General features: G+C 50.9%; 1 protein-coding gene across 2 annotated transcripts in view; it reads right to left on the bottom strand.

The window, feature by feature from the left end:
* LOC129535250 (uncharacterized) overlaps positions 1 to 12,126 on the bottom strand; it is a 32,911-nt gene that overhangs the window by 3,207 nt on the left and 17,578 nt on the right. The window contains exons 6-9 of one of the 2 annotated variants that reach the window (XM_055393930.2): positions 11,577 to 11,624; positions 10,651 to 10,719; positions 5,717 to 5,830; positions 176 to 229 (exon numbers count right to left, since the gene is read on the bottom strand). In XM_055393930.2, the coding sequence (XP_055249905.2) occupies positions 176 to 229; positions 5,717 to 5,830; positions 10,651 to 10,719; positions 11,577 to 11,624 (285 nt within the window). The other variant, XM_088834183.1, reaches the window with a different exon arrangement.

The raw sequence follows: 12,126 nt of genomic DNA, 5'->3' as shown, positions 1-12,126 counted from the left end.
GGCACAGGAAGAGATGTTTCTTTTTTCCTTTTCAAGGCCTCTGCAGGCCCCGCCAACACCCTCTGAGTGGGAGGGGAGGGCAGCGGTTGGAAGAGGTGAAATAGCCGTGGTGGGGATGCAGGTGGGGGGTGAGCGTTGGCAATGATGGGGTGGCGCCGCTCCCACCCTGTCTCACCTGCTGGCTCAGCGCTGGTGCGATGATTGTCCATGTTCACCTCGCCTTCTTCGGCTGAAAGCAAGAACAAAACGCGCCGGAGTCGGGGGGCGGGAGTGGATACAAAGACAACAGGCCCCGTCATCATTCTCAGGGCGAATGGGCATCGCCCCACTCAGCTTCCGACCCAGCCCCTCCCGGAGAGCAGAGGCACCACCCCGGTCATCAGGGTGTGAAGGGCCCCTCGTTGGGGTCCTGCCTGTTTGCCCCTAAGCTTTCCTGAGTCCGTCTTTCTATTTTCAAATTTATCTTCCTCGATTTGTCAAACACACATCGACGCCAAGAGGATCAACACACCGCCACCAGCCCCCAGCCGTTCCCCAGGAAGGATCTGCGAGCATAGGATCCTTGGCTCAGCATTCAAGTGTGAGGAGACAGAATTCAAAACGCAGGAGAGGGAGAATGGGGTGGAGAAGGGACAGCCTGGGAGTTTGAGGTCAGCAGATGCCAACTCTTATATACAGCATGAATGAGCAAGGTCTTACTATAGAGCCCAGGGAGTGTCTACTGAATACCGTGGGATAACGCAGCACCAAAAACTAAAATATAACAGAGAAACGGACAGATGACCGACTCACTTTGCTGTACAGCAGGAACCAACACAAAACGATACATCAATGACACGTCAACAAAATGCAAAGAAGACAAAAAAAAATGATATTCCCAGTCAAAACGCATTTATTTGCATCTGCGTCAGTTCAAATGAGGTGGATGAACCTGCCACACACAGTGAAGTAAGCCACAGAGAGAAAGGTAACTATCGTATATTAACGCATAGAGTGTTAGCCGCTCAGTCGAGTCTGACTCTCTGCGACCCCATGGACTGTAGTCCTGCCAGGCTCCTCTGCCCCTGGGATTCTCCGGGCACGAATACTGGAGTGGGTTGCCATGTCCTTCTCCAGGGGGATCGTCCCCACCCAGGGATCGGACCCGGGTCTCCTGTATTGCAGGCAGATTCTTTACCATCTGAGCCACCAGGGAAGGCCTTGCTGATGTACAGCAAAGAGCAGCACAATATTGTAAGGCAGTTACCCTCCAACTAAAAATAAATTACTTAAAAAAATTAAGGTGGTAGAATGTGAATTAAAATAATAAAGCTTGTTTACGTGCAATGCAGCAGATGTGGGTTTGATCCCTGGGTCAGGAAGATTCCCTGGAGGAAGAAATGGCAACCTACGCCAGTACTCTCGCCTGGAGAATCCATGGACAGAGCAGCCTGGTGTGTTACAGTTCACGGGGTCACAAAGAGTTGGAACAATAGAGCATGCACGCCTGCTAAGCACCCAAGCTAATTAGGACGCAGGCTTCACTTCATCAAAACGGAGAATATGCTCTTCAAAGACACAGATGGCCGCGGAAGTGACCAGAGTCAAGGCCATCAGGGTGACCGGTGGAGGGTGACCACGAGAAGAGCATTGAAAGACCCCCCACCTTGCGGGGTTCTCAAGCCACCTCCCGATACTAACCCCAAATCCTGCGACTCAGCCTCCAGACCAGTACTGGCTGTATCACTGTGGGAAAGGACAGGACCCTGACCCTCAGCACGAGGTTGGAAAAAGAAAACTTGTATTTACACGCAAGAAGGAGACGGTCTGATGCAAAAAAGGCAAAGAAAGATCCGGCACTGACTTCCGTGTTTATGGAGAGATGTGAGAATCCACGGATTCCAGGCGGTCACAGACCCCGTCTGCCGTTGACTTCTGCACTGACATTTCAGAAATTGTAAGTCGGGGGTTGGGAAGGAGGTGAAGGGGAGGGTATGAGGGAGGCTCAAGAGGGAGGCCATGTATGTATACATACGGCTGATTCACGCTGCTGTACAGCAGACACTAACATCACGGTGTAAAGCGATTATCTTCCACTTAAAAATAATTTTCTTAAAAAAAGCAATTGAAGATGGTGAGATTTTCAGGTGATTCTTAAACATGTAGGTTCTCCTTTTTTCGCTGAGAACTGCGAAATTCACGTAATTGGCAAAAAGCAGTTATAGAAAGAGTGTGGAAAAAAACAAAAACAAAAAGCACTTCATGGAAATGGGCTGTAAAAATCCAGGGGCTATGGAGTCAGATGGAGAAGGCAGTGGCAACCAACTCCAGTACTCTTGGCCTGGAAAATCCCATGGACGGAGGAGCCTGGTAGGCTGCAGTCCGTGGGGTCGCTACGAGTCGGACACGACTGAGCGACTTCACTTTCACTTTTCACTTGCATGCATTGGAGAAGGAAACGGCCACCCACTCCAGTGTGCTTGCCTGGAGAATCCCAGGGATGGTGGAGCCTGGTGGGCTGCCGTCTATGGGGTCGCACAGAGTTGTACACGACTGACGTGATTTAGCAGCAGCAGCATGGAGTCAGAAGGTTACAAATGTCATCATTAGTGTGAAAGGCCATATCCCATGGCTTAGGGCTGGCTTTGCCCCGGGAAGGGGAGGGGGTCTCCACAGACAGGATGGCCCACCCAATGGGCAAGGATGGAAGGTGACTGACAAAGCTGTCTTTGTTCACGGAAGCCCCCAGCCCCGTTTGTGTGTGTCGGATCCCACTTTCAAGGGACACGTGTGCACCTGTCTTCACTTCTCTGAAGGCAAACCGCGCCTTCGAATATAGCATCCCAAGCTTGTGTGCTTCGACAAGGCAGAAAGCATAAAGAGAATTCACAGTACAGCCTGCAGGGTCAGGGAACAACGTCCCTGGGGAAACGTCTTAGTACCAACGACAAAAAAAACACAAAAAGGGACAGACAACAAAGTTTGCTTTTCGAGACACATGCAGATCAGAAAGGATCATCTCCGCGCCCCTGCCCAGGGCTCTCCACGCGTCCCCTAGATCTTCGGCGCATCTGCAAAGGAAGGGCGGAAAAGGACTGTGAAAAGAACAGAAAAAGAAAACCAAAATCAACCAGAAATGAACATCTCAGAGCTTTGGCTTTGGATGCACGAGCCCGCGGGTGCAGGCAGCAGCAAGCTGTTACGAGATACGCCCGTCTGCTGGGCTCAGAAGTTAAGGAGACGGGTTGACACCACAGGAGTGGATGCTGCGGGGGCGTTAAAGGGGAGGGTGACAGGAAGGAAGGAAGAGAACGAAGGATGGATCGGGAGGCAGAGAGACGAAGGCTGCAAGAAGGAGGCCAGGAAAACAGGGGAGAGGGGAAGGGCACATGCTCATGGCTCACTGTCACCCAAGCCTCCAGAATCCCCTGCCACCAGGGGCACCAAGGGAGCCGCCAGGAGACGTGCCGTGAGCAAACGAGCCGTCAGCCAGCCACCCGGTCCAGCGACAGAACAGCCACGGGCCGGGGCCCGCCGTGGTGGCCACGTCCTTCCGAAAGCGAAACTCCACAGACTCACAGCTCCACGTGGGTTCTGCACGTCTCACAAGGAACACCCCAGAAAAGACAACTCTCATAGAACGGCCCCGTGTGCAGAGGACGCCGAAAAGAGCGTCCCCTGGGCTCTCCCCACGCCCGATGGACCGGGTTTCGACGTCTCCATACCATCTCCGTTCATCAAAACACGCAACTTGACAACAGACACTGAACTCGTTTTGTAAGGCCTGTCTTCAAAGCGGAGCGTCTTACCCACTGAATCAGAAACGTGCTCACCGCTCTGTGTTTGACTCACACACATTCCGGGTTTTTTCAGAAAATCCTGGGGCTGGTACCCCCAGTGCTCATTTTCCCGATCCAGCGCCTTCCTGGTGTCCTGGCTTGAGTCTGAGCATGTTTCAGATAATGTAATTGAAAGAGAAACACTGGGACGTCCCTGGTGGTCCCGTGGCCAAGAGTCTGCCCTCCCAATGCAGGGCGCCTGGCTTCAATCCCTGACCAGGGAATTAGATCCCTCGTGCCAAACTAAGACCTCGTACAGCCAAATAAAATAAATAAGGAAAAGGAAACGCTGATTCGCTTCCTTCGAAGCTCTTTTTGCTAGCTCTAGGAGAAATAAAAGCAAAAGAAAATAAATATACGTATATTGGCTTCTGCTCCCCTCTAGCCTCACCTAGATTCTAATTGTAGATCTTTTACGAGTATCTCCTGGAACTCGGTCTTCTGTCCATTTGGGCATTGCTGGATGCTCACCCTTCTGAGACTTAGCACACCTTCCTGAGAGCAGCCAGATGGAAGGCACCCACTCCCACATGGGAAATAAGATGCCATCAGGCAACCCTTACCCTCTTCTGGCAAACAGAGGGCTATAAAAAGAGCCGCTTATTTCAGATTTCCGCATCCAAACGCCCGTGTCGGACTGTCAACCGCGGGCTACAAACCGTGTCTGCGGGCCTGAAACGCTGGAAAGCTGGAAGAGGGAGGGTCAAACTCCAGCCCTCGGGGGCGACTCTGCCTCCGTCAGCATCAACTCAAGTCTCCTTGGGAGATTCCCAAGATCCCTCAGGAAGCAGGCCCTGAGGCAGACAACATCAGCCGGCAGACGGCACAGGAAAGACCCATGATCTTACAGAGGATGAGACGTTCCAATACCTCAAGTCCCCTCCCAGGAAGAGGGGCAGCCACGGCCCACGGGGCCCCCCACAAGCCGCATCACAACCTGCTCCTCTAGTGGTCCTGACAGCGAGAGCTAGACAAGAGCCTTCCAGAGACGGACGAAGGTTACCTGCGTTTATAGCAGAGTTCGCTGACATCAACACAAATCCCAAGTTAACAGGACTTCAGGACGAGGGCCAAAATGCCCAGTGACGGAGTTCTGGTCACCACATTGCTGCCTGTTGCATTCTCCACATTCCCCCTACAAACTGTCTGGGCCATCCAACTGTTCTGAGTACCTCCTGGTACCAGGTTCCAGCAAAAAGGGAACCACTGGCCTGGTGTTTCCACTGTAATTCCCTTGGCTTGAGAAGACAATATGCCGGCCCCATGCCCATGGCTGTTGTCCTAAAGATGACAAGGTGTGTGAGTTGCTCAGTTGTGTCTGATTCTCTGTGACACCATGGACTGTGGCCCGCCGGGCATCCTCTGTCCATGGGATTCTCCAGGCAAGAATACTGGAGTGGGTTGCTGTGCCCTCCTCCAGGGGATCTTCCCAACACAGGGATCGAACCCAGGTCTCCAGCATTGCAGGTGGATTCTTAACCCCTGAGCCACCAGGTGGGGGCTAGAAGGTGGATAAGGGTGGCTGCAAATGTAACAGGGAATGCATCGTAAGAGATAAGGTTCCTTCTGCACTCTCTGCCAAGCAGCCCGTCCAGACTCTCACACACAACCTCACTGACCGTCACCAAAAGCCTAAAGCACAGACCATCGCCTCTCCTCGTTACATAAAAACCTTCCAAAGTGGCATGCGTTAGTAACTTGAACAAGCTCGCATGGCTAGACGCAGGAAGCGCCCAAATTGAAGCGGCAAAGTCAGAACCTGATTTTCCAGCCATGTTAGGAGCCCTCAGCCACCGTCTCTGTGTTTCGTGCAAACCGGAGCTCCGCTTCTCTTTTAGCTTTTTTTAACATACGGTACCCAGACCCCCTGGAAAAAAGGTGGTGCTAAGTACCCTCACCGTTCTCTTTGAAGCACAGCTTCTTCTTCTGGTAGGCGATGAAGCTGGAGATGGCTCCTCCCAAGGCCACCACGACGGCACCCACGATCCCGGGGATCACGCCTGGTGATTCGGCTGTGGGGAGAAGCACAGGGCGCCGTGATGGGCAGGAGGCAGCACTCACAGGGGAGACCACAGAGTCTGGGGTCAGGGGGGGCAGGCTGGTGGCCCCGCCCGGAGGAAGACAACAGGGCTGAGGCCCGAGAGGCGGGGACCACAGGGGAGCCACAGAGGGAACCCCGAATCCAGAGCCTTTGCCTGAAATTCACTCCTGGAACCAGAATTCATTTCACCACGCGCACCACTGCCAATGGGTCAAGTGGCTCCCCAGTGGGACGCCAAACGCCACCTCGTCCCATCCCCAGGACCAGCGCAGGGGACCTCCCAGCTTAGTGCGGAGGCTCCTGGGTGAGGATACAAATACACAGCAGAGGGGACCCAGTGGGGACCACTCAGAGGCTGTGGGACCTCACCCAACCAAACTCCCGGGCCTTCAGTTCAGCTCAGGCGCCCAGTAGAGTCCGACTCTCTGCGACCCCATGAATCACAGCACGCCAGGCCTCCCTGTCCATCACCAACTCCCGGAGTTCACTCAGACTCATATGCATTGAGTCGGTGATGCCATCCAACCATCTCATCCTCTGTCGTCCCCGTCTCCTCCCGCCTTCAATCTTTCCCAGCATCAGCAAAGAGACATTTGGGGGACGGTAGCAAGGAAATGGCAACCCACTCCAGTGTTCTTGCCTGGAGAATCCCAGGGACGGGGGAGCCTGGTGGGCTTCCGCCTATGGGGTCACACAGAGTCGGACATGACTGAAGTGACTTAGCAGCAGCAATTCTTGCTGCTCTGGAGTATTATAAATTAATACCTATTAAAAACAGACGCTGATTGCAGCCATGAAATTAAAAGACGCTTACTCCTTGGAAGGAAAGTTATGACCAACCTAGACGGCATATTAAAAAGCAGAGACATTACTTTGCCAACAAAGGTCCGTCTAGTCAAGGCTATGGTTTTTCCAGTGGTCATGTATGGACGCCAGAGTTGGAGTATAAAAAGCTGAGTGCTGAAGAATTGATGCTTTCAAACTGGTGCTGGAGAAGACTCTTGAGAGTCCCATGGACTGCAAGAAGAGCCAACCAGTCCATCCTAAAGGAGATCAGTTCTGAATATTCATTAGAAGGACTGATGCTGAAGCTGAAACTCCAATACTCTGGCCACCTGGTGCGAAGAACTGACTCATTTGAAAAGCCCCTGCTGCTGGGAAAGATTGAGGGCAGGAGGAGAAGGGGACGGCAGAGGATGACATGGTTGGATGGCATCGCCGACTTGACGGACATGGGTTTGGGTGGGCTCCAGGAGCTGGTGATGGACAGGGAGGCCTGGCCTGCTGCAGTCCATGGGGTCACAAAGAGTCACACACGACTGAGTCACTCAACAACAACAATCTGATCCATGATGTTTGCTGTTATTTCTTGAAGGCTCACAAGATGGTGAGCATTTTAAATACTAATTTTATAAATTCAGGTGTGAACGCGGTTTTTAGAGACATAATGCTACTGCACACTAAACGTGTGCTAAGTTGCTTCAGTCATGTCCAGCTTTCTGTGGCACCATGGCCTGTAGCCCCCCCAGGCTCCTCTGTCCGTGGGATTCTGCAGGCAAGAATCCTGGAGTGGGATGCCATGCCCTCTTCCAGGGGATCTTTCCGACTCAGGCATCAAACACTGGCAGGTGGGTTCTTTATACCACTACCGCCACCCAGAAAGTCCAAAATGAAAGTAAGCATACGGATAAAAGACAGTCAACAACGACAAACAATACACCTATTCCTTAGGCTTTCCTAGTAAAAACTAATTCGACTTCCTTAAGAGACAAGCCTCTCTGAAATGATAAATAAGCAAGTCAGACACATGGGACACGTAAGACTAACCACTTCCTGTTTCCTGCATCATCAGCAGCATCTTTTAAATCAAACTCGTCATTCCATAAAGGAGAAAAACACTCAACACTGAAATTCTAGGTGAAATGAAGAGCAGAAATGGCTTTCCATACAAATGCTACAGAAGATTAGTCTGGCCAAACTCAAGAAAGTGAAAGTGAAAGTCGCTCAGTCGTGTCCAGCTGTTTGCGACCCCATGGACTATACAGTCCGTGGAATTCTCCAGGCCGGAATACTGGACTGGGTAGCTGTTCCCTTCTCCGGGGGATCTTTCTGACCCAAGGGTTGAACCCAGGTCTCTCACAATGCAGGCAGATTCTTTACCAGCTGAGCCACTAGGGAAGCCCAAGAATACTGGAGTGGGTAGCTGTTCCCTTCTCCAGGGCATCTTCCCGATCCAGGGATCAAATCCAGGTCTCCCGCATTGCAGGCGGATTCTTTTTCAGCTGAGCCACCAGAGAAGCCCAAAGACTCAAGAGAAACACCAAATCCTGACTGTTTCCAGCTCACTCTCCTCCTCAAGGAAAAGAATAAAGCCAAACCCAAATAATGAAAGTAATTTATAAATCAATTAGGCCCCAAGGACTGAGCCAGAACGTCAGCTTCAGCCTGCAGGCCACTCTTTGCCTCTGACCATCCGACGTATAACCATCCTCTACCAAGCTGCCGACAATTTCCGCGATATGGATGTTACCAACCCCGTTGTGCTGGACAGAAATGACGTGACCACTGCTGATGGTTTCAGAGGCTGCCTTCTTCGTTTTAAGGACGTTTTTTCAAGTTCCAGCAACAGCTAGCAGAGATTGCGATGCATCCACCCAACCCGGCTATCGGGAGTCCCTACTGGGAAACATTGTTGCTGACCCAGGGATCCCTGGACCTTACAAATTCCACAGCTGGATTTATCCAGCGTCCTCTGGGCAAGCTGCCCAAAGCACAGGGATTCCAGGACTGGGCAACGCCCAGTTTCTGGGGAAGCGGAAAATAGGGAAAGAACACGTGGAGAAGGCTCTCTGGAAGGCTGCCACCAACAGCAACAGACTTGGTTGTCACACGCAGGATTTTCCAGCTGATAGGTGTGTGCGTGTACGGATATGCGTGTGTACATGTGTGTGCGTATATTCGTGTGCATGGATGCTGCCACTGCCCACAGGTACCTGAGTGCACACACGTTCACACGCGTGAGTGCACGCGTGGTGCGGGCACATGCTCACGGGTGCACACGTGTGTGTCTGCGTGCACGAATATGTACTGAACAAGAGCTGTGTGTGTGCGTGGGCGTGAGTGCCTTGTATCTGAGCCTGAGTGGGTGTGAGCACTGTCTGTCTGTCTGCTTTGCAGCACTGTGCCCAGGTACCTCCCCAGCCTGGTTGCTTCTCCCCCATCACCTGGGCTCTTCGGCAGTGCTGAGCTCCCCCCACCCCACCCCACCCTCCCAAGAGGCCGCCTCCCACCCCCATGCTGACCCCCTGGAACCCACATTCCAAACTATCATAAACTAACAGACCCGACATTCTAAACCGTCAGAAGACACAAACCATCTTCAGAATGAGGTATTAGGCATGATTGTATCTAACTGCCAAGAAAATTCACACGATTCAAACTCGTAAATAACTTCAGAAAATGCTTCTGGAATACTAGGTAGCAAAAAGCTTGACGTTATGGAAGGAAGGCTGTGGCAAACCTAAACAGCCTATTAAAAAGCAAACACAGATACAGATCTCTGCCGACAAAGATCTGTATATTTAAAGCCGCGGTTATTCCAGGAGTCACGTACGGCTGTGAGAGTTTGACTATAAAGAAAGCTGATCACCGAAGAATGGATGCTTCTGAACTGTGGTGCTGGAGAAGACTCTTGAGAGTCCCTTGGAATGCAAGGAGATCCAACCAGTCCATCCGAAAGGAGATCAGTCCTGAGTGTTCATTGGAAGGACTGATGCTGAAGCTGAAACTCCAATCCTTTGGCCACCTGGTGCAAAGAGCTGACTCACTGGAAAAGACCCTGATGCTGGGAAAGATTGAAGGTGGGAGGAGAAGGGGACGACAGAGGATGAGATGGTTGGATGGCATCACTGACTCGATGGACATGAAGTTGGGCAAACTCCGGGAGTTGGTGATGGACAGGGAGGCCTGGCGTGCTGCAGTCCATGGGGTCGCAGAGAATCAGACACGACTTGGAGACTCAACAACAACATTATGACAAAGTATGAATAACATATTGACAGTTTTACTTAACATTGGTTGCGTTTAAACTGATATAAAATACTAAAGAGAATGATCACCTTCACTGTGTTAGAAGATGGACACTATTCCTATCTTGCCATGTTAAATATTAAAGAAATAAATCCGTTCAGCCAGTCACTCCATCTTGACCGACTCTCTGCGACCCCATGGACGGCAGCACGCCAGGCCTCCCTGTCCATCACCATTTCCCAGAGTTTGCTCAGACTCACATCCGTTGAGTTGGTGATGCCATCAAACAAACACATAAATGTACAAAAATATACAGACAAATAATATATACCAATGAACAGAAAAGTCCACTCAAAATGGCAAGTTTCAACAGCTATTCAACTCAGAAAATTGATGGCGGTCAAATGACTCTAAGAACAGGATGATGAGTGAGAAAAAGCAAACAGCATCAAGAAAGAACAAGAGCTTTTGCCCAAGGTCCTATGTTTCTCCAGGCTGATTCTCTAGATTAAAAATCACATCGAATACTTCTGAGCTTTCATTAAAACCTGGTCAGTAAAGTCAGCAAAATAAACATCAAATGCAAAACAAAAAAATGATCTTTTTGAAGACTGCTTTCCAGGACTGGAAAATTGGCATTCCCTTGCACAGAGATTTCACTGTAGGGTCACGCTAACTCTGGAAGGACCTCCTTTCAGCTGACACAGAGGTCACCGAACCCTGAAACACACACAAGGAACCATAGGAGCCCCAGGGTCTCACCATTAGAGTCAGGCTGTTTGGGGTCCGGCTGAGGTTTTGCCTTCGGGGAGTCCGGTGACCCTCCGCCATCTGTGAAAGAAGACAGTTGCCCTTATGAGCACTTTGAGGTCAAGAAAGCAAAGCATGCGTTTGCCTGTGTGGGTGCTGAGTCCCTCAGGCGTGTCCAACTCTTCTGAGACCCCGTGGACTGGAGCCGGCCAGGCTCCTCTGTCCAGGGGATTCTCCAGGCAAGAAGACTGGAGTTGGCTCCCATGCCCTTCTCCAGGGGATCTTCCCGACCCGGGGATCAAAGCCACATCTCATGTCTGCGGCCTTGTCAGGCAGGTTTGTTTTTTTTTTTTTTAACCAGTAGCACCACCTGGGAAGCACGTGCATACAGCTGGCTAACTGGACGGTGGGAAATGGAAATGGGCCCTTTGTCACGGCAGGGGACACCTTGCCCTTCGGCATCCAGCTATAATACGTCACTTCGTGTACCTCCCATAGAAAATTAAGCAGATGGCTGGGCCAGCTGCAGAACTTGTGGGGTCCAGCGCCAAGTGAAAGTGCATTTTGCATGTCCTCGCTCCAAACTGTGCCAGGCATTTCAATACGGCGGCCACACCCCACCGTGAGAAACGCAAGTTTCTGCCCTCTGTTTTGGAAGCCCTTGTGAGTGTGGGATCCTGTGTGTTCCCACGTGCCCGGGAGGCCCAGCCCTACCGATGGCATTCAAAGTGCCTTGTACACCCCAAAGACTGTAGGGGTTCCAAAACAAAGGTCGGCGTACAGATAAAAGCCAAAAACTCATCAACTACCCAAACCGTATACCTACTCCTCAGGGTTTCCTGGCGAAAACTAATTCGAGGTCTTTAAGAGAGACACCCTCCTTTGAAATGATAAATAATCAAGTCAGACACGAAGGAGATTTAAGACAGCCTACTTACCACTTCCTCCACCATCAAGGGCATCGTTTAAATCCCACTTATCATTCCCTAAAGGAGAAAGATAGTGAATTCTGAAGTTCTGCGTGAAATGAAGACCAGAAATGGCTTTCTACAGAGACAGACCGTGAGTATCCGTCTCACCAAAGACTCAACAGGAAAACCAAACTCCTGACTGTTTTCACAGTATTCTTCTCTTCAAGAAGAAGAGGAATGTGAGGTCAAGAAGAAAAATAAAAGGAAAAACTAAATCAAAATAACGAAAGTAACTTATAAATCAGTTATGCCCCGTGGGCCGAGTTGGAATTCCAAATTCTGCCTGCACACAATTCTTTCCCATTGAGTGTCCACCCTATAACCAACCCTCCCAAGTTTCCAATGACTTCCACAATACAGATATTACAATGTAAGAACAGATATCTGTGGCCAAATCTGGGCTAGTGCCCATTGAAAGAGGGATTCAACTGACCCAGCTGTGCTCCATGAAACGATGCTTTATGTCCATAAAATGAAGGACTCGTGATGGTTTCAGATGTTGCCTTCTTAAAGACTC

Source organism: Moschus berezovskii, chromosome X (assembly GCF_049115385.1).
Source record: "Moschus berezovskii isolate FMDL1 chromosome X, NW_MosBer_1.0, whole genome shotgun sequence".
NCBI lineage: Eukaryota > Metazoa > Chordata > Mammalia > Artiodactyla > Moschidae > Moschus > Moschus berezovskii.
Note: the sequence above shows the minus strand (reverse complement) of the source record. Positions and strands in the feature narration are given on the sequence as shown.